Source organism: Protomyctophum bolini (assembly GCF_963924005.1).
Source record: "Protomyctophum bolini genome assembly, chromosome: 22".
Lineage (NCBI taxonomy): Eukaryota > Metazoa > Chordata > Actinopteri > Myctophiformes > Myctophidae > Protomyctophum > Protomyctophum bolini.
In genome coordinates this window covers 14,158,790-14,181,836 of record NC_137883.1, presented here as the reverse complement: position 1 = coordinate 14,181,836, position 23,047 = coordinate 14,158,790, and the positions used below count along the sequence as shown (strand labels likewise).

The 23,047-nt window shown below is 42.4% G+C and overlaps 3 protein-coding genes across 3 annotated transcripts; 2 read left to right on the top strand and 1 right to left on the bottom strand.

Annotated features, from left to right (window-relative positions):
- Positions 1-15: 15 nt before the first annotated feature.
- On the top strand, positions 16-5,606 carry LOC308309962 (cytochrome c oxidase subunit 5B, mitochondrial-like). The gene is made up of 4 exons (XM_080755968.1): positions 16-164; positions 1,914-1,990; positions 3,480-3,579; positions 4,854-5,606. The coding sequence occupies exons 1-4, from the start codon at positions 56-58 to the stop codon at positions 4,967-4,969; spliced, it is 402 nt and encodes a 133-aa protein (XP_080612094.1). The 5' UTR covers positions 16-55; the 3' UTR covers positions 4,970-5,606.
- Positions 5,607-13,347: 7,741 nt separating this feature from the next.
- LOC308310479 (proteinase-activated receptor 2-like) lies at positions 13,348-15,686 on the bottom strand. The gene is made up of 2 exons (XM_080756837.1): positions 15,592-15,686; positions 13,348-14,786 (listed from the first exon to the last, which is right to left on the bottom strand). Exons 1-2 carry the CDS (start codon positions 15,653-15,655, stop codon positions 13,654-13,656), a joined length of 1,197 nt encoding a protein of 398 aa, XP_080612963.1. The 5' UTR covers positions 15,656-15,686; the 3' UTR covers positions 13,348-13,653.
- A 2,450-nt stretch (positions 15,687-18,136) lies between these two features.
- Positions 18,137-21,444, top strand: LOC308309642 (proteinase-activated receptor 2-like; the record flags this gene model as incomplete). The annotated part of the gene is made up of 2 exons (XM_080755552.1): positions 18,137-18,173; positions 20,225-21,444. 2 exons carry the CDS (start codon positions 18,137-18,139, stop codon positions 21,442-21,444), a joined length of 1,257 nt encoding a protein of 418 aa, XP_080611678.1.
- Between the last annotated feature and the right edge of the window lie 1,603 nt (positions 21,445-23,047).

Genomic DNA, 23,047 nt, shown 5'->3' with positions numbered 1-23,047 from the left:
TACGTCATCAGCAGGGTGACAGAGACACACAAGAGAAGAGAGGAAGAAGATCAACATGGCTGCAAGGTTACTGCTCCTCCGCTCAGCTTACCGGGTTGCCACGGCATGCCGCCGGGCCCCGATGGCCCCGATCCCCGCTCTGACCCGCTCCATGGCGGCTGGAGGTGAGGGTACATCACACACAACCACACAGGAGGCCGAACAACGAAACGAACTTTAGGTTTTACTGCCGTCTAAGAAAGAGGTCAAAGCGGAAACAACTAAACGACGATCGCTAATCTTTTATCAATTGGACTGTTTATTCATAATATATGTAGTCTAGAAGTTAGACTGTGTGTGTGGTGTATAATATCTAGTCCAAAGTTTATGCTGAATGATGTTGACTTTGGTCACGGACTACTAGCCCTCATTATATACTATGTGTACGTTACATGTACACTAATAATTCAGTTACTACATGAGATACATGTAATGCAATGTATAGAATATCAGGGCTATCACTCATCCTAACGAACTGCTATAAGCCAAGCTCAACATTATTTTGAACATCATGTTCCCTTTCGCAACCTTATTCACAGGGGACATCTAAGCTCAAACTGAGTATTCATAGAAACAAAATAGAACATTTTAAAATTGTGAAATACAATCATTATCATCACAAGATTATTAATAATAATAACATTTGACTATTATTGACTGATTATTATATTCTGTGTCTGGGTGGTGGTGGAGCACTCGCCTTTGGGCCCCAGGGTTCTGGGTTTGATCCCAGACATCGCCAACCAACTCATCTTATGAGTAGCATGGCTTGGCTAACTAAATGTACTGAGATCTGATGGTAGGTCATCAGTGTCTCCCAGGGGTCTAGCGCAAAATTGAAATGGGGTTAGACCTCGTCTATATCGTCTGATATATATATATATATATATATATATATATATAAGCCTCTCCAACCTACTTATTCATTTGACAGTTTCATCCAACTGATGGGCCTGCTGAGAAAGCCAAAACATTGGCTGTACATTAAAAACAAAAATACAGGATAGCACAATAAAGCCCTCAGGATTATATCCCTTGTTTCTTTGGAGAAGGGGCAGATGGGCATCTCAGTTTATATCTATGACATATTAACAATATAAAAAGTAATTGCATTGATTGTGTTTTCAGCCTCTATTTGAACACTATTTTTGGGGACACATCATTCATAAACATGATCTTTAGCGTTAATGTCATGGTCCAAATGAGCTTCTGTTCTGACCAGCACTGGAATATAGATCAGACTATCAAAAGTTCTACTTCTACTTTTTGTCTTGTTTTGGTTCATTTGTTGTCTAATTGTATGATTCTCATTCGATGTGCATCTCCTTTGTATTTAATCTAGAACAATTTGAGTCATAAAAACACATTGCAACAAATGTGAGGTTAGATCATGGCAGGGGCTCCCAAAATGTTGGTCACACAGATCATCATGTCCATCATCTTTACATTCTATGTTGAAAACGCACTGTTGAGCATTCAAGCCCCTTTTAAAGTGTTCACATTCTTTCTTGGGTTTTAACACCTTGATTAGATCGTATTAATCTTTCTACATGATTAGCTGACTACTCTTTGGAGAAAACACGCTGGTGCCCAATATAGGAGCATGCTCTTTTAGAGCTATCAAATTGAATTGAGTTTATGAATAGATTCTTATTATTCTAGATTAGAATTTCTCAAAGCACCACAAATCTAGCCGACGAAGCAAAGTACACTATTGCTTTTTGCTCCTCTGAATAGATTGGTGGGTGGAGTAGTGTAATCCAGACAAATTTGGGCACAGTTCTTATAGGAACAACGTTTTGAATAGGGCATAAGTGGTTATACAGTGTTTGCAATTAGGTTTAACACAACATTTTACTTTGTTTGATTGATAGGAAAAGGAATTCCAACTGATGAGGAGCAAGCCACTGGCTTGGAGAAGATCGTCATGAACGCCATGAAGGAGGGCGCGGTATGTCAGTTGAAATGAATTCTATTAACACTATTCCACAGTGATTTGGTTCTCAATAAACCCCTCCGGATTATTGTTAAATATTACTTCCTGGGACTCTCGTGTTCCTTGGCAGGGGTTCCAACACTCTCAGAGTTATGGGGGTCCTTGAAATTAATTGAAGAATTAGTATTCATTGCCTATAGGCCGATTCCGTAGCGGGTCTCATGGTCGCAGCCTACGTATTCCCTGTAGGCGGGGGCGACATATCTGCGGTTTCCCCGCACCAAGCTTCTACTACAGTGAATGGAAAAGTGACTGCTTCAAACGTTACTCTTTTACCTGCTTTTTACTAACCCTAACGCTAACAAAGATGCCCAGAACATCGGGATGAACCTGTGTAGTTTATGGCTGCTCCAACAGTAGTGGCAACATTTTAAAAAAGTACTGCGGTGGCTGAGACCACAGCCATTGAGTAATGGTTGAGACAAAGTGAAAGGTCCTGAAAGATACATAACGTCAGTCTTACCCAATCTTTCTATTTTAGGAACACATGGCTGCTGTACTTTATACCTCATACTTTAATGCTTAGTATGAGGTATAAAGTACATCAGCCTTGTGTTCCTAAAACAGAAAGATTGGGTAAGACTGACATTATGTATCTTTCACTGCTTTGTCTCAACCATTACTCTATGGATCTGGTCTCAGCCACCGTGGTAGATATTTTGACATTCCGTTTTCACACAGGTTCATCCCGATGTTCTGGGCATCTTTGTAATGTTAGTGTAAAAAGCAGACTAACATCAGTCACTTTTCCATTCACTGTGGTAGAAGCTTGGTGCGGGGAAACCGCAGATGTGTCGGCTCCGCCTACAGGAAATACATAGGCTGCGACCATGAGACCCGCTACGGAATCGGTCTATACTGTAGGTTTTGATAATGGGTGAACCACACACACACACACACACACACACACCTCACACGCACACCCACAGTCATGTCTCCCTCTTGTAAGCTGTGGTACTGGGAATCAATTACCCAACACAAGATTATAACATGAGTTCCAGTAGTGCGCAGACTTCCTCCAAGGAGACAGCTTGTCATAAGCAAGGTTTTGAGGTGCATGCTCCTTGTTGGGAAATGGTTCAGTTTCATATTTTCAACCACAAGATTTCATTGTGGTTCAAATGACCACGTTGCATTAATAGTATTACATTACCACACTGTTATAATTATCTTAAACTGGGAATGGCATTTTATCTAATGGAATTTGTTTTTCTCATTGTTTTTATTTTATTTTTATTTTTTAACTTTATCCGTGTGTCTTCCTGTGTTTCAACCTTCCTCCTGTCGCTGCTATGACCCCTGAATTTCCCTCCGGGGATCAATACAGGTTTATCTTACTATTTAAGAACCTGTGGTCAATTCTGTTGTAATCCATTTGGAATGTTGTGTCGGCTAGCCAGAAAAAAAAAGGAATGTTAATGTTAACGAGATCTTTCTGCGACAGGACCCATACAATATGTTCAGGCCAAAGGAGTATGCCGGTTCCAAAGCTGACCCCCATCTTGTGCCCTCCGTCACGAACAAGAGGATTGTGGGATGTGTTTGTAAGTCACTATTCTTGTGCTCTTGAACATCTGGACTTAACCACTTAAGCTGTATATAATTAAATATGTCAGGAGGAGTCAGGAGTTTTGAGACGTGCCGTTTGTACAATGTGCAGTGTTGATGTGATAGTCAAGAAGAACGTTATATAACAGCTACCAGCTAAAAATGAAAAGGAACTGGTCGGAATAACGTGTTCCTTCCACGTGCTACGTCCGGCCGGGGAAATTCCCCCCTGTCAGGTGAAAAGAAGCAGCTTGGACTCCTCATGCATAGAAGGGAGCATGAGGTCAGTCTGCTGCCCCCCCAGATTGGCAGAGGAAGTGTAGCGCCCAGGGTTACATTCGATAATTGACACTGGGTGAAAAAAATGGGTTGCAAAATCGTGGGATAAAAATTATTTAAAAAAATCAGTGAGTGAAGTGAGTGGTGCAAATCCGTGTGGGGGTCTCCCGGGGGGGCGGTCGGCTCACGTATAGATGGCAGCCTTGTTTAAGCTATCCATGACACCATGTGGCAGTAGATGAAATTGTGTGAATGTTTAAGATTGTTATAAAGTGCTCATTTCAATAGTTGTAAAATCAACACAGTGTTGATGTTTCAAGCTGCATGCACTAAACTGATAAGATAAGAGCATATACAATGTAGATTACACAATTTCTTGGTGTTTAGACTCGTCTTCTTGTCTTGTGTATGTCCTGATTTTTTTGTTTTTCTTGCTCGCCTCGTGCCCAGAATAGAGACGCTGCGTAGGCGTTGACACTAAGGTCTCAGGGACACTTGCCTGCCGGGCAAGTACAGGTCATGTTCTACTTGCCCAAAAAGTCAATAATTTTCATTATAAAATGATAGGTAAATTTTGAATTACCGTTCAATTTAATATTTTACAATATATTTTTTTATTTTCTGGGGCTGTGCGATCGAAAGATGTAATGTATTTATGCCAAATACCTACATAGCTATGATGGAATATGATTATTGGTTCACACTTTTTATATTAAGTTTAGTAACACTGAAAACAGCACATTATAGGTAAACGGTGCTCTTATTTTAAATTTCACAGACCAGAAGAGTGCTCTGGCCATGTTCTCGTCTTGTATTTATGGACTGTTGCGTCCCCTCTCAAACGGGCACTTGCCCAGTCGGGCAACCTGAAAGATGAAAGCTTTATTTACCTGTCAGGGGCAGGTGGGCAACCCTTAGTGTTAACGCCTCATGTGGCTAATGAACTCTCGTTCCCGTCCTGTTTCTCACCTGGCCATATTTGTCTCTCCAGGCGAGGAGGACAACACGTGTGTGGTGTGGTTCTGGCTTCACGAGGGCGAGGCCCAGCGTTGCCCGTCCTGCGGCGCCCACTACCAACTTGTGGCGCATGAGCTTGCACATCATTAAGTTATTATTATAAATGTACTTGTATATTGATAGCTACACCTTTTAACACCTCAACTAAACCATGTTACATTCTCTCTGAAAGATTCCACTGAGCTACCTTTTTAGAATGACTAGAAGAAAGATTAGACGGAGATGTCTCAGAATCTGCAGATTACAGGGTATTCCATACCTCAATATCTCCGTAGCAATGCAATATGACTATGGGTTCCCGCTTACAGTGAAAACTAAACATTCTTCAAAACCCAGCATATTTCAGTACATTCTTATTTTAAACATTTAGTGCTGACCAATGCAGTCTCGGTGGTGTGCCTAGACTGAACTGGTCTGGCGGAATACCTTGAGTATAATTCTTTACGCTGCTCCCCGTGCTTTTGAGTCTCTGTCCGATCTTGTCTTTGAATGGTTGTATCTTGATATATTGGGTAACCTCACCAGTCTTTGTTTTACATTGCCGATTTTTGTTTTAACCCTCAAGATGGTTGTGGGACTCAATCTTTTATTTCAAACATTTCCATCAACATGCAGTTTACATTCATACATGTACTGTATAATAATGGTCCATTTACAACTCCTTTTGAACTGATACATGTAGGTCCATTTACGATTCCTTTTAAACCAATAAAGACCTTAACTCTTACTTGACAGCTGTGGATGTCTTTTACTATATAAGTAATGTAACTATATTCTTCCCAAGCTGGATGTAGAAGTGAAACTAATTTTTTGTAACCGTTTCGTAATGATGCATAATTCTTTGCTGACGGGAGGAAACCACCTAACTCTTAACTTTTTGACGTTTTGGATTTTTCTTTGCATAAATCATCAGTGCTATTGAACACCCTTTAGGTCTGTGTGTTGTTTCGAAAATATTGAACCAATGGAAAGTAGTAAAAAACACTTTGGACAAACCTCTCCCCCTCTCATGCAAGGGTATGCGCGTGACATCATCATACCCGGAAGTTATGCGGGAACGCCTACTGAGTGGGGGAAAAAACTACTTTCTGTCCTTGACAGTACATCCACACAGAAAAGTCCTATCTGATTGCATTAAACGATATTAAAAAACATTAAATTCACTTTGCCACTCGATTTGCCATCCTGCTACCCTAATAGACAGGGGTACATGAGCACCTGGCCGTTCATTCGTGCTCTATCTCCGACCAAGCCACACTTCCACCACACATCTCTCTATGCAAAATAAAACCTGCACACTCCCACAAAAGACATAGACTACATTGCATTCGCCAAAAATGTCTTCTTTACTGTTTAAATATTACTTTTCTGAAACACGCTATTCTTGCTCAACCTCAACAGCCTACGTCAGAATCGTCATGTTGGCGTCTACTACGCCAACTACGTTCACTTAATGGGGCCAGTCCTTCACAGTGACACACGCGTTAGATCAACCACGCGACCGGGATGGTTTCTACCCCTCAATGTCGTGCCTACTCTACACTGCCATCCGAAGGCCCCTCCCCCTTTCACTGCTCCTGTGTGTGACCTGTGAACTACTCTCTGACTGCACTGTGGCTTGATTTATATGTGCGAGGTTGAAATGTAATGCACATAAATTAATTATAGGTCCAGCAAGCAAATCATGATTGTCTGTTTGTGCTCAATAGGTCACCATCACATTCCGATTTTAGGTGTTGTGTTTTCTATGACATTTATTTGGGCCAGTAGTTTCATATCTATCCTTTTTCCGACCAACACAGAACATGCTAACGGTGTTAGCGCGTTAGCATCCATCTTGCTTTTGATTTATATGTGCGAGGTGGAAATGTAATGCACATAAATTAATTATAGGTCCAGCAAGCAAATCATGATTGTCTGTTTGTGCTCAATAGGTCACCATCACATTCCGATTTTAGGTGTTGTGTTTTGTATGACACTTTGGCCAGTAGTTTCATATCTATCCTTTTTCCTTTGACCAACACAGACCATGCTAACGGTGTTAGCGCGTTAGCATCACACAGCTTACAGCGTCAGTGTTGCATGAATACTTTCAACCATGACAATGCCGACTACTTTTGCTACACACACTTCCCAAGGATTATGGAGATGTCTTTATTTATTTTTTAAGGTTGAGAAATGAAATAATTATGGTCGTTTCTAATCTCAGCATTTCACAAGAGAAAGACGTGGATGCCTTTCGCTGCGCTGTTGGCGTTGCCATGTCTCATAGAAACAAGTAAATAGGTCTTTAAAAATAATCCCAAAACAAGCGCATATAACAGGGGTCTGTAACCTATTTTAAATGAAGTGCCATGTTTTTATTTTCTAGATAGTGAGTCAGCCACAAGCTCACATCACAACAATAATCCATGTAATAATCACAATAACAATACTAATAATAATAATCATAATAATCCTGCTACCCTAATAGACAGGGGTACATAAGCACATGGCCGTTTATCCAACAGCTTTCTCCGACCCAACCACACTTTCACCACACATCTCTATATGCAAAATAAATTCGGCACACTCCCAGAATACATATAGGCTACATTTCATTGAAAGAAATGTCTTAATTACTGAATAAATATTACTTTTGTCAACCACGCCATTGTTGCTCAACATCACCAGCCTACGTCAGAATCGTCATGTTGGCGTCTACTACGCCAACTACGTTCACTTATTGGGGCCAGTCCTTCACAGTGACACACGCGTTAGATGAACCACGCGACCGGGATGGTTTCTACCCCTCAATGTCGTGCATTTGCTGCGCCCTTCTAATGCTGCGCCACGCCTACTCTATACTGCTCCATGCGACTCGAACAGCGTCAGCAGCAGCAGCTCCGAGCCTCCGTCAGAAAGGCTGCCCACAGCACTGCACAGCCCCACACCCAAATGAATCGAATGAATGAATAAGGCGCTTATATCGCTATTGCTCAGTGGATGGGACATTTACATTAAAAGCAATCGGATGGACGCGTGGATAACGGCATGGTTGTGTGCAATCGGAGGGAAAGCTTCCATAATCCATATAGCTTCCATGCTAGCTGCTTCAGACACAGGGGAGGGGAGGGAGAAATAGTGCGAAATAGCGCTTATGCAACAATTACCCTAAAACACAAACACCTCAACTCGATGTCATTGTGAATAAGAATTTCGAGCGAAATAATAATTTTTGGAAGGACACTTTCACCCAGTATGAAGCTAAATGTGGAAGCCGTGTGTGTCACACCAAAACGGCTGACCTATAGAATCCTGTAACCAGCCTCTCGCACTGCCTGCCAGTTGGCTCCGTCTAAGGCTCCGTCTTATGAGCAAATTTAGAACTTCCGGTCTGACAGCTAGCAGATTTAAGACATCCGGTTGCTTTCAGAATAAAATAAGATTATTTAATTCGTTAATTAAATAATTTTTACATTACATTATTAGTATTATTATTACATTACAGTTATTGTAAAGACACACATTATGTTTCTGTGTAAAAATAAGTAATTAAATAACATAAAAAAGTTATCTAAATGGATAAATGCTATTCACTGGAGTGCATGGACTTTATAAAGTGGACACTGGACAAAAGACGGCTCCGCCAGGCAACTATCTGGACATACCCACGCGTTTGGGAAGATGTCCTCTACCACCCCACAGTCTCCGCTAAGCGGGAGAGGTGTAAAATTCACAGCAGCAGAGCTTCTACTGGGGTCAATGCAAAAAAATGTACCGTTTCCGGACCCAGAATGGACACTGGACAAAGAGGCCTCCGCGAGGCAACTATCTGGACATACCCACGCGTCCGGGGAGATGTCCTCTACCACCCCACAGTCTCCGCTAAGCGGGAGAGGTGTAAAATTCAGAGCAGCAGACCTTCTATTGGGGTCAACACTCAAAAAAGTGCCGTTTCCAGACCCAGAATGGACACTGGACAAAGAGGCCTCCGCGAGGCAACTATCTGGACATACCCACGCGTCCGGGGAGATGTCCTCTACCACCCCACAGTCTCCGCTAAGCGAGAGAGGTGTAAAATTCAGAGCAGCAGAGCTTCTACTGGGGTCAATGCAAAATAAATTACCGTTTCCGGACCCAGACTGGACACTGGACAAAAGACGGCTCCGCGAGGCAACTATCTGGACATACCCACGCGTCCGGGGAGATGTCCTCTACCACCCCACAGTCTCCGCTAAGCGGGAGAGGTGTAAAATTCAGACCAGCAGACCTTCTATTGGGGTCAACACTCAAAAAAGTGCCGTTTCCAGACCCAGAATGGACACTGGACAAAGAGGCCTCCGCGAGGCAACTATCTGGACATACCCACGCGTCCGGGGAGATGTCCTCTACCACCCCACAGTCTCCGCTAAGCGAGTAAATGGGTGCTTATATTTCTATGTGAAATGTGGTGATGCTGGCATCACAATAGATGCCAGCATCACGCTGCCTCCGTCTAATAAGCACATTTACAACTTCCTGTTTGGAAACCGAAACAGATGCTTCTGACATTTGCCTGTGCGTGCTTAATCGTTGTACTTCTGAACACATTTCCCAAATCTCAGTGATTTATCCACACATCGCTCTGTGTGTGTGTGTGTGTGTGTGTGTGTGTGTGTGTGTGTGTGTGTCGCGTCGCCCTCCAGCTGCAATTGCGAGTGTGCGCTGTGTGCAGGGCACACTACTGAGTTTAAAACCACAGCTGAAACATGAAGTGGAGTCTGTCAATTCCCGCAATTTCCTTCTTCCCATATTGCGCTGCAACGACACTAGGATTGAGCCCCCCGAAGGGGGGCGAAATTCTAGTTCACTTTATGCATGCGCATACCCTCTATATAGCAACGAGATGCTCATAAAGTACATGTTTGTTTGTTTGTTTTCTTGGTGACATGACATGTTATCTCTCCTCTGAGAGAAGTGATAACATGTCACCAAAAAAAATCAGTGTCTGATCATTAAGTACATCATGTGGTTTCTCTGCACCGTCACAGTTTTCTTGCTGACATCAAGCTGATGTTCACCACGTCTTCCCGTATAGCACTGGAAACCACACCAGTTGCATCTCCTTGCAACTAGTCACAACTAGCATTTATTGAAAAATTAGGGTCTAATTCACGCCAGCATTTTTACCAGTTGAGCTTTTTTTTTAAAAGCCACATTTCCAGACTACCGAAGTGAACATACGGTAACCTAGTAAGTGGAACAGGTCCTGGACAGGCCTTGACCCATTAAGGCTTAATGGGTCTATACCGGGGCACTGGAGGGCTACACATCGCCGGCTCTGTGCCATCAAAGAAACGTTGTTTTGACCAAAAATGCCATCTGGGAAAAAGGAATAGGAGATACAGGCGATCGATAGAATGGATTATTATGGCGAGGACGATCTAAGATGGGCGATCCATTGTCATGACAATGACAACCTGATGCTAATGCAAGTAGCATTATGGTTGATCGATCGAAAGCGCTATAAAAGCGTGATTGCCATTGATCTACGGTACGCCAATGGCGGTAAGCGTAGTATTAAATAATAGGCTTCAATTGACCTAGATCTACGCCAATGGTGCGGAGGGTGTTCAGTAAACGTACTTAGGTCGCATTCTCACCAGAGAGCTTTGCTGCGATTAAAACGAATCCTGCTGCGCATTTTCAGAAAGTGCGCTTCGTTTGGCAGGTGTGAAGGCTCTTTCGAATCCTAATGCGCAACAAAGAACCGCATTTTACTCCGAGCAAAAACGGGGGTTTCGCTTCGCTTCCAATCGCGCTTGACTACGATTCGGTGCAGGTGTGAATGCAATCCGCAGCAAATACAGGAAATGAAGCAAACATACGTCAGGCGGGTGAGGAGCTGAACACAGTTGGAGACGGAGAAGGCATATTTTACGCAGCGCAAAGATGTCCCGTTACCGTGGATAGACGTGGTCGAATGAGGACGAGTACATTAATCAATTGCTTAAGAAAACACAAACACTGCAGTGCAGTGTAATAGTATTATAGCCTACAGAATATTCTGTCTGTCTGTGCGTGCCGTAAACATGGAGTGCTGTCACTGTGTGGGGACTAGTGGGGAGTAGGAACTTTCATCTCGATAAACTTGTAAACATTTTGCGCTGCTGTCTGTATCAGTGCGCTCAGCGCTGTGCCTCCATGCCCAAAAGAACAGTGCGTGGCTGCGTGCTTATAGTGAGAGAGCGAGAGAGGGGGGGGGCAGTCCCAGACCGTCGGCACGACACATAATGCACGTTATGAGTATAATTTTATCACCATAGATTTATCATTTCACTGTGTAGGCTAGTTTTGATAAAGGTCCCCCCTGCTGCGTTTCCAATTGCTGCGGATCATGACAGTGTGAAGGCAAACCGTAGCCAATTAAATATGCAAGAATCCCATTTCTCCTCCCATACGCATTCGAGTCTACCGAAGTATTAGGTGAGAATGCGACCATAGTTTAGTTAAAGCGGATGCAAAGCTCGAAAGTCCTAATGAGCATGTTTAGGAGTTTCCGAGTCTGGTGAAATATAGATATATTTTTGGCCTCAGTTGAAAGTGGATAATGGACAGTGTTATAGCCATGTGTCCTGTAATGTGAAACTATAGCCATAAACCTTAGATGGGACAAATACTATGCTACTGAATATTTACATTTACTATGGCTGTAGTGATCTGTTTGTTCATTCGTTCATTCGCTCAGCATGAGCACAAGGGTCGGATTGGGGGTCCCTGCGACATACTAGCATCATGTCCCTGGGGTGTACTTGTAGGCATACATCAAACTGTAGTCTTCCACAATCTTCGAATAGAGTCTGGAACTACACCTCCCGAAATGCGAGTAAGGAAGCTTCCGTTCCCGAAAATATATTGACATTTAATAAAAAATATTTCCATTTCTACTAAGCAACAAGCTACTGTATATGCTTTGATGATTTAGATTTATATTAGGATACATTTGCGTGACCTTGGGATACATCACTGAGGATACGTCCCAGGTGCATCCATTTATGTATGTATTTTGTTATAGTTCTTCTATTTATAGTGACTCATAGGAATAGACTAAGTGACAACCAGGAATAGTCTGGTGACCACCGGAGAGACGGGTGGCAGCCGGAAATTAGACGGCACCCGGGAGCAGTATGGGTTAGCGCCCCAGCCTGTGTCTTCCGTGAGGAAGAAGCCCAACAAACCCACGGTGAGGCCTTTAGGAGGGCCATGCAAGCCTCAAGCGGAGCCTGCGGCACCACCAAGGGCAAGGTGGAGCCTGCGGAACCGTTGCGGCTTGAGAATCCACCATTCCTGAATGAAGTGCCTGGTGCTGGGAGTCTGGTGCAACGCACAGGGCCTGACCTGGTGAGAGCAGGAGTGGACCTAGTGAGACGTAGGAGGGGCCCGGACAGGTGTCAACCCACAGAGCCTAGTTCTTCCATGTGCCAGAATGGTACCTCCCAGTCCCGGCAGAGTAGTTCAGGAGGAACGGATTGTGTGGCCCTGGTTTTTCCCTAATGGGACTTATCGAGGGTAGCTACTGGGACGTAAGTCGGGACTTGATCACTCCCGGCTGGGTCACCTGAGTGAGGGGTATGATGTTGCGAGACCCGAAACCCCGATGACCTTGGGATACATCACTGAGGATACGTCCCAGGTGCATCCATTTATGTATGTTTTGTTATAGTGTGACTTTACTCGTTTTTCCAGACTATTGAAAATTGCGAGAGGCAACAGTCTGGCAATACGAGACTAATCAAGCTGCCTCACGCTAAGGAAACAGGAGATATGATTATGGGCGTCATGGCTCGGCAAGGTTTACTTACTTATCCCAATCAAACACAACAGTATAGTCCCCAGGTGGATACTGTTCATCTCTACACACCTACGTACACACACCTACACACCATTTTAACCATTTAAACCCTATTATGGTATTGACCTGGCAGGCTCAGGGGGAAAAACCTGTTGCTGTGTCTCAACAAGATCAACACAGAGTCAGATGCTTTCCTGTCCACAACACCACTTCTGTAAACTAGACATGCTGTACTTCTGTCTTTGTCATTTCATGAAAAGCAGTTTACAGTGTCGAAATATGAGATAGTTCATAAGCCTGTGCAGTGCACTGCTGTTTGCCGTATCATGCTCAGAATCAGAATCACCTTTATAGTCACATCACAGTTTTACAAGTAAAAAAGTGGGTGATTGATTTTTGTGCATAGTTCCCATCGTGTCATTTTTTCCAAGAAGAACAAGATAGGGACGAAGAGAGAGAGGTGGGGATAAGGACATCAAGGCAGGAAAGAAGAAAGTTTGAGCACCTTTACCACAAAAAGTACAAGTAAAGGGTTTCAGAAACGGTGCAGACGTTGGGTTTGGCTGAAGTCCTTTTTTCAGTTTGTATTTCTTTCATGCTTTATTCATTTGCTGTTAATTAAGACAAATTTAAGATCATTTACATCATGAGTTCATCATGAATGTAATAGTGGCGATTCTCTCTGACCAAGTCTGCAGCATATACATCTCATGTTTGGTATTGCCTATGACAACTTTCAAAGCTTGATGTCGGAACTCCCGAAAAAAATACCAGGTAGCAGGTACTTGGCCTAATAATGGAAAAGCAGAAAAGGACTTAAACAATAAATCACACTGTATAGGTTAAGAAGAGTCCTATGTATTCTTCCGCAGTGTCTCAAAGTATAGCCTACAATGTAGGGCCGGGCCCTCCATAACGGTATTGGTGGGTCAGACAGGTCGGAAGGTCAGACAGTACACAATCAACAGTATCCCATATCGTACACCGGAGTCTTGCCAGAGTCCTCACTCTCATCTGTTGGATTAGCAGTTACGCTGTCTGTATTCCCAGACACAGACGAATTGTTCTTCCTGGAGTATTTCTCCACAGACTCCATCCTGTCTACAGTCCGCCTGCTCCTGCAAAGTAGTGTGTTTTTCACATGCTTTCTGAAGTCATCTTCCACAAAGTAATAAATAAAGGGGTCTAGACAACTGTTAAGGCTGGCCAAACACAGAGTGATGATATAGAAGCCGTATCCAGTATTAGTTTCCCCAATGCTCAGTAGATAGTAATGCATCACCAACATTATGTTACTGGGGATGAAACACACCAGGAATGTCACCAGTACCATAACAATCAACACCAACGCCTTGCGACGGTTCTTTGCTGCTGTGCTGTCTACTGTGTTATTGTCCAGGTAACAGAACAGAAGAACATTGGCCACAACGATCAATATGCAAGGAATAAGAAACACAATGGTGGCCATTAACATGAAGTAGTAATAAGGGTACTTGACGGAAGCGAATGTGTCATTTTTGTCCAATATGACATTGACATCATGGCAGGTGGTAATATTGAGGTCTTTGACCCTAACTGTGTGATCATACTGGTATAGAGGAATGGTGCTGGTCCAGATGAAAACCCAGATGGACACACAGACACCAATTGCCACTTTGTTGTTCCACCTCTGGGCAGAAAAAGGGTAAGCGATGAGCCAGCACCTCTGTACACTCAGACAGGCGATGAAGAGGATGGAGCTGTACATGTTCCCATAGAAGAACCCCACAAAGACTTTACACAGCCCCTCTCCATAGATCCAGTCATTTCCATTGAAGTGGTAAGAGATCTTTAGGGGGATCCAGATGACAAAAAGCACGTCAGACAGAGCCAGGTTGGCCATGTAGATCGCTGATGGATGCTTCTCCTTGGTCCTGAACAGAAACACCCACAAAGCCATGGTGTTGGCAGGCAGTCCCACAACAAACACTAAGACATAGAGGATGGGGAGGAAGATGGTGGTCAGATGGCTCTTCAGGGTGTCAGCGGTTGCTTTATCCACACACACTAGGCCCTCGTCCACAGCAAGTCCGATAAAACCACGTCCCTGTTTTACTTCAATTGACATACAATTGACACACAGTACAAAATCAGTTTTTACAGTGATAACTTACAAGAATGCAACCGTCCACAACTCAAATTCCTTTAAGTAATACATTTACCGGGTGCACACAGTTCAAAATTGAAATGCATTCCTTTGGGTAAAAGGTAGCCTACGTTCCTGAGTGCTGATGATGTTTTTATTATTTGAACTGAACAGCGACCCTCTTCATTACATTTCTAATAATCTTCGTTTTCTTTCCTCAATTGTGGTCTTTCTTGTTGTTTAAAAGCTCTCATACTCCTAAACGTATTTTACTATTTATGAATTAATATTTACTCTACTGTAACACTGTGTGCTGTAATGGCTCTTCTCCACTACAACAGTAAAGTTGCAGTGTGCATTGCCATGTATAACGTATTTCACAGGTTCTAGGCTGGCAACCATTATGTGCCATGTTTTTTATTTTCTTGATAGTCAGTGTGGCATTGTTGGCACACCATATGAATGTTGGCACCCGTGCCTAAGGTTGCCTAGTCCCCCTGTGATGCAGTGTTGATTTCGTCGACTAAAGCTAAGACGAACAATGTTCGTCGACTACCTTTTTTCACTGACAAAAACATAATAAAAAGAAAATAAAAACTTCTCTTGTACTGTCATGCAAAATGTTTTCATATTATGTAATTCAATTTATTTCTCTGTGGACCCCAGAAAGAGTAGCTGCTGCTATGTTATGGTAGGTAGTACTAGTAGCTAATGGGGATCACAATAAACAATAAAGCCAATTAATAAATAATGCATGTCTTCTTCTGTCCTTACCTGCATGTGATGTAGAAATCCAGGTGAAAAACAGCATAATTGACAATAGTTGTATTGAGGCCATGTCTGTGGCCTGTGTGGCTTCTGTCTCACGAGGCAAGGAATGAAACCACTGCAACCAACTTTGCTCAGTTCTCTGTCAGTGTGCGTGCGTGTCTGTGTGTGTGTGTCTGTGTGTGTGTGTGTGTGTGTGTGTGTGTGTGTGTGTGTGTGTGTGTGTGTGTGTGTGTGTGTGTGTGTGTGCGTGCGTGCATGCGTGTGCGTGCGTGCGCTGTTGAAGACACTGCAGCAAGAGTCGGCTGGTTTCATTAGGGAAGTCAAACTGTGTTAAGATTAAGAAAAAAAAGGCACCATGCATATCTGAATGCTCCATGCTCCATTATTATTATTATTTCAAAACATTTATTATTATGATGATTTTATTTCCCAGTAATAATAAGTAAGAAATCAAAGAGAAATCTAAGAAACTCCATAAATTGGAAACCAAATATTTTAAGTAGTAGTGAAAACAGCATAATGTTATTAACTGTGTTTACTACCAGCCAACATGATGGAATAGTGCACCAGCCACCAGCAGCATAATGTTACTAACTGTGAAGCACAGTAAAAACATGACCTGGACAGTGATGCAGAGCCAAAAACATTTGGGAACCACTGCAGTATAGAAGTAAGTTACTTGCTGCAGGCTGCTGCTCTTCTGACTGAGCAGGATGAGGTTATACATGACAGGAAATGGTGTTTATGTTTGACGGGGAGAGGGGGGTATACACACACTTCTCCTTTCGTTTTCTATTTTAGTTCTCCTCTGGGCCTGGAACGCACGCGCGCACACACACACACACACACACACACACACACAAGGTCTCAACAAGATGTTTTACTTTTAGTTTTTGGGGTGTAGTATCTTGATCGCCAGATTTGTAGTCTATTAAATGTTCATAATGGTGGATATATACCAGGCAGGTTGTATAAAAAAGAGAGGGTCGAGGCAGTGTCCTTTCTTTCTCATTTTGAGTTTATTTCAAGAACACCAATGAGCTTGCCACAATCATGACTAAACAGGACCAAATATTCTCTGAGAAGCAAATGACCTGTATGACCTCTTAACTCTGGCCTCGCCCTATTGATCACTCAAGGCTCATACCATATCTTAAGAACAGGCTCACTTTAAACATGTGAATCTACATCTAAACAACAACTCCTTATATTGCACTGTGACATACATGACATTGTGATGTGGATGTAAGTACAGGTGTTTCTATATGTGTATTTATGACTTGACAGGTTGCAGAGGACCATTAAAACAGCAGCTAAAATCATCGGCACTACAGAATTACCCAGTCTCCATAACATCTACACCACGCGCTGTATGAAAAAAGCCCATAACATCATGGAAGACACCAGCCACCCCGCAAATACCCTGTTCAAACTACTCCCTTCCAAAAAACGCTACCAGAGCATCAAATCTCGTACCACCCGTCTCAGTAACAGTTTTTACCCCCAGGCAGTCAGGCTGCTGAACAGCTGACCTCGAACTGTATTGCACTTCATTTCACTTGCACTTTCTTTTCCTGTTTTTCGTCTTTTTGTTGTCCTGTGTATGTAAGATTGAGAGTGCTCTGAGCAAAACAAATTTCATTGTATGTATACTCTGTATTTATACAAATGACAAATAAACCTGAACCTGAACCTGAACCTGATGAGAACAGAAAACATCTCAAGACATAGTACTAAATTCTGTTCTACCTCTGAGGGGGGAAGGGTCAAGGGTGGCTTGGACGGTGGGTCTCCATTTAGGCAGCTGCATGCACAACTTGAGTACCCCAGATGTTGGTCAGACCATCCCAGATCTGTTGATATATATATATATATATGCCTATGTCTGGGCGCCAATATACTACAGGGGCATAAAGGCCAAACGCCATGCAGGGCAGGAAGCCCATCGAATAAACAATGCTTTCACAGAAATAATGAATTTAAAAATGTTTAATACACAGTATTAAAAATACATTATCAGTGGTCCAACTCGGTGTCGTGGAGCCACGCCCGCATCTCTGGTCCCACTCCCAGGTCGAAGAGGCTGGCTTCCGAGGGTGGTCTGTAACTCTGTAATAAGGGGCAGGTGTTGATGATATGGTCGGCGGCCTGCTCGGTCACCCCGCCCACTCGCATGCCGCACTGTCAGATCAGAGTGTTCGCACTCTGTCGTGATGAAAACAGATACGCGATCAGCATTTGAGGTTAATTGGCAAAACACACCCCCCCCCCCCCCTTCAAGGCTTTGATGGAGTCTACCCACCCACACTCATACAGGAAACAGGGTAAAACCTGTAGACACATGAGAATGAATGTGGAGCATGTGGAGCAAGTTGGCCTTAGGCTAAATGCCAAGAAAACTGAGGTTATCACCTACAACATGAAAGTGAGGAAAGTGAGGAATGACTCGGGAATCGGGATGACTGGAAACGACGATGGAGGGCTCGTCTGAGGACGACCTAGAGAGAGAGGGAGGTACTCTCACAGATACATGATACTGGCATTCAGGATGGGGCCTTTATATAAAACACGTCGCAACTCGCAAGGTTAGTTGGCTAGTGAGAAGGGGTGAGACGAACACTAGAGACCTCAACGGACATGGGATCTATACGATTGTTGCTGGTTATGCTATTTCTGAGTTCTGCAACAAATGCGTCCAGGTCGAAAGGTAAAGGCTGGAAGTCGTTTCAATGTATTTTAACTATAGGTACTGTATACCTAGAGGCCAATTATTTGTAATGTTTGTGGAATTTGGGAAACTATTAAATAAATAAACAGGCTTAATGAATACGAGAGCTTTATCCCACAAGAGAGACTTTGTGGTTTGGTTGTTGTTGATTAATTTATGTATTCATAATGTAATGACCAAGCAGATTAATTGAATAAAATTAAATAATAATACTTTGAACTGTAGTATGCAAATATGTAGGCCTACTAATATAATTCACATACGACATGTAGGCCTACAGCTACACATATCTGCCTATAACAGTCGTGGAAACGTGATTTATAGCAGATAAGGCCATTTGGATCCCCACACAAATAAATGTTTGCCGACTACCTTTTCACTGACAAAAACTAAATAAAAAGCTATGACGACTAAAACTATGACTAAACATATTGACAATTTCATTAACAAATAGAAAATAGACTAAAGGGTTAGGGAGTGACTAGTGGAGAAGAGATCCAGTAGAAGTCATTTTATGTTTTGATTTAGAGTCGACTAAAACTAGACTAAAAACATTTCAGATGACTAAAATATGACAAAACTAAATCCAAATTTGCTGTCAAAATCAACAGTATGCTGTTCAGGAGGTTTTACTCTGAGATGTGGGAAACTGGAGCTCAGAAGTTATTATGCTTGAATTTGTCTTCTAAAATATCAGATTACTACTAGCTCACAATTTTCACTATGTTTATTATTTTATTATTTGTATTTGTATAAATGTATTACTATACCTCCCCCTTAAACAATCACAGAACTCTTGAGTGTAGCAGTAGCCACTGTCACACATTGATTAGATCAGATAAGGAGTTGGACATACAACTCAGGCCTGCTGCTAATCTCATAACCATAGGTCATAGCTGTAGTTTTTAGAATCCTATTATGTGTATGTATAGTATACAGTATGTGTATGACAATAAATCACCCAGTTACTAGACAATCATCATAATAATGGATGCAGGCATTTGCATTTACCTCTTCATTTATAACTTCGGTTCATAAAACGAAAGTGTGCTTAAAAACGTCTGCATGTGGCTCGTGCCCATCTAGATAAAATATATTCTTCTGCAGATTTCTGTGAGAGCTGGTATTATGTTTATGCTTGAACCAACTCTACTGAACCATGCAATGGACAGCTCACTTTCAATTATGTTTGGGCTCATTTTGACGTCTACTCAGGCTTTCGTGAACACCCCAGACATTTTTTGTTGTTGCTTGATTTAGTGTTATATTTGATATTCATATTATCAGACACGCCAGACACATTGTATTTTATTATATTTTATTATTTCATTTCAAAAATATATATATGTAGAGAGAAGACTTCCGCACACCTGGCAGGCAATTTGGAGCAGGTGCGACCTTCCTCAGGCTTGAGGAAGGTCGCAAGACCGAAACGTTGCTCAATAAACTTTATTGAGCAACGTTTCGGTCTTGCGACCTTCCTTAGGCTTGAGGAAGGTCGCAAGACCGAAACGTTGCTCAATAAAGTGCTCTGAACTAGCAAGTGGCAGTGTGCGGATGTTCCTCCTTTCACAAAAATATATATATAAAAAAAGGAAAAACCTAATTGAAAAAACACGGCCCCCTTAGGCCAATATCACTCACCAGTACCAAGGCCATGTGATTTCATTGAGTCTAACATGGTTAAAATGGAGTTTGAAATTACAATGGATTAGGAAGGGGGCATATCTGATCAAATTCAAATCAAATGTCTAAATACCGAATCAAGCAACTTAAAAACTATCTGGAGTGTTCACAAAAGCCAGAGCCTATGAGTGATGTTTGAAAGCAGAATATGGCTTAAGTGATCTCTATTCATTTAAACTATTGTCTGTAAAACTGACTTTTGTGTATGTCGGCTTTCTTTAGGAAAGAAAGGCAGTGGTTCCATTGAGCATGAAGTGGATAAAACAACAGATGACATTGGAGGAAAAATACAACGTGGTCATAGAGGGGTTGTGTTGAACAGTGGAGTTAATGGAGATGAAGACATTAGCGTGGATAATGCAACGGCTATTAAAGCACTTGCTGTGGACGAGGGCCTAGTGTGTGTGGATAAAGCAACCGCTGACACCCTGAAGAGCCATCTGACCACCATCTTCCTCCCCATCTTCAACGTCATAGTGTTTGTTGTGGGACTGCCTGCCAACACCATGGCTTTGTGGGTGTTTCTGTTCAGGACTAAAAAGAAGCATCCGTCAGTGATCTACATGGCCAACCTGGCTCTGTCTGATGTGCTTTTTGTCATCTGGATCCCCCTAAAGATCTCTTACCACTTCAATGGAAATGACTGGATCTTTGGAGAGGGGCTGTGCAAAGTCTTGGTGGGGTTCTTCTATGGGAACATGTACGGCTCCATCCTCTTCATTGCCTGTCTGAGTGTACAGAGGTGCACTCAGGCACTTTGTGAGCAGAAAGGGAACAACAAAGTGGCAATTGGTGTCTGCGTGTCCATCTGGGTTTTCATCTGGACCACCACCATTCCTCTATACCAGTATGATCATACAGTTAGGGTCAAAGACCTCAATATTACCACCTGCCATGATGTCAGTGCCATATGGGACATAAATGACCCTTTCACTTCCATCAAGTACCCTTATTACTACTTCATGTTAATGGCCACAGTTGTGTTTCTTATTCCTTGCATAGTGATTGTTGTGGCCTATGTCCTTCTGTTCCGGTACCTGGAGAAAAAGACGGTACGTAACGTAGACAGAACTACAGAAAAGAACCGTCACAAAACTCTGATGTTGATGTTGACAGTGCTGGTGACATTTCTGGTGTGTTTCATCCCCAGTAACATAATGTTGGTGATTCATTACTATCTGCTGAGCATTGACAAGATAAATAATGGATATGGCTTCTACATCACCACTCTGTGTTTGGCCAGCCTTAACAGTTGTCTAGACCCCTTCATTTATTACTTTGTGTCAGATGACTTCAGAAAGGATGTGAAGAACACACTGCTTTGTAGGAGCTGGAGGACTGTGGAGAGAATAGAGTCTGTGGAGAAATACAGTAGGAAGAGCAACTCCTATGGGTCTGGGTCTGGGAATACAGACAGCAGTAGCTGCTTTTCAAACAAATGAGAGTGAGGACTCTGAGAAGACACTGGTGTACAATATAGTCTGACACCCTACCTAACCTTAACCTCATGTGGAAGCCACCGGTCATGTATGAGTCTTAACTGGCCATGTATGTGTCTTAACCGGCAACGCATGTTGCAAAGTCTGGCTGGCAGTCAAGGAACTGTGTCAGACTGGGACTGCAAATTCCAGCACCGGGCGCACGTAGCCTGTGTAGATTGAAACCAAATTTCTTCAGGCGACATAGGACAAAGAGCTTTCTATTGGCTGAGGTCAACACTGATTGGCAGCACAAATACAAACAAAATCTTATCACGAAATTATTTGACAATAATAAATACAAAACAAAAATAAATAAATAATGACAAAACGAAAAATAAAACGAAAAACGAAAATAAAACACATTACATACAGTTAAACAAACAGATTCACAATGTCCATCACAGTTCCCTACCGGCCCCCAGCTGACTACTCAGTTAACCACTATACATCCAAAGCCTCTTCAATATCACCTCGCTTAATGAAGTCCAAGAACTTCTCCCATATCTTATAGAATACCGCAGGTTTCTTCCTAATTACATAAGTTAGTTTCTCATGTGCCAAACTGGTTGTTAATTTCCTCATCCAAAAGCCGATCGTAGGGGCATTGACATTCTTCCAACATAGCGCAATTGAGCGTCTGGCCTGTAACAGGCAAAGGTCGGTCATTCTTTTTTCATTACTATTTAGTGTACAATTTAATGGATAAATACTGAGTATACATAATTTAGGACAAAGAGGAACTGGACCTGAGTAATCTGAGAGACATAATGGACCACAGACCTCCAAAATGTTTTAATCTCCTAACATTCCCATAAGTAGTGGAACAGTGTACCTTTATGTTCCCCACATTTATAACATAAATCAGGAATGTTTGGATCAAATTTATTTACTTTCCTGTGTGTCAAATTGACTGACACTGACACCTGCCTGTGGCAAATTCATGTTAGAATGTTGATCACCTGAGATCACCTGCCAGCTGTCTGCCTGTGGGGAATTGGTTCTCTCCATGGATTGGCCAGCTCTGATGAGCCCTGTGACTCCAACAGTAGATTGATTCGACTATAAACGACACATGAAGTAGTTTGTTGAGGTCTGTTTTAGCTTTGGCAGCAGGGAATCGTAGTCCACCTGTCATCTCACACCAAACCACTTCACAGCGTTTGTGTTTATTGTGTTGTGTTAGATTTTGTTTGTAATTTCGATCAATTAAGGTCCTACGTTATATAATATAATATTTCTTTAGTCACATCTTTAACCATTTTATACTATTTATAATAAATATTTATATGCACCATTTTAAAGCATATCACATGATGTTATAAAATGTTTTAAACAATCACATTATGAGGGTGATGAATATGGATCAGATTAAGTACACAGGCTGACACAGTTACACAGCGGGACAGTTCTAATCTTGTTGAAATATCTCAACTGCAATCCAACAGCTGTGTGTGTGTGTGTGTGTGTGTGTGTGTGTGTGTGTGTGTGTGTGTGTGTGTGTGTGTTCAGGGAGCTTCCTGCTCTGCTCTAGCCTACAATGTATTTGTGATTGAATCAGTTAGAC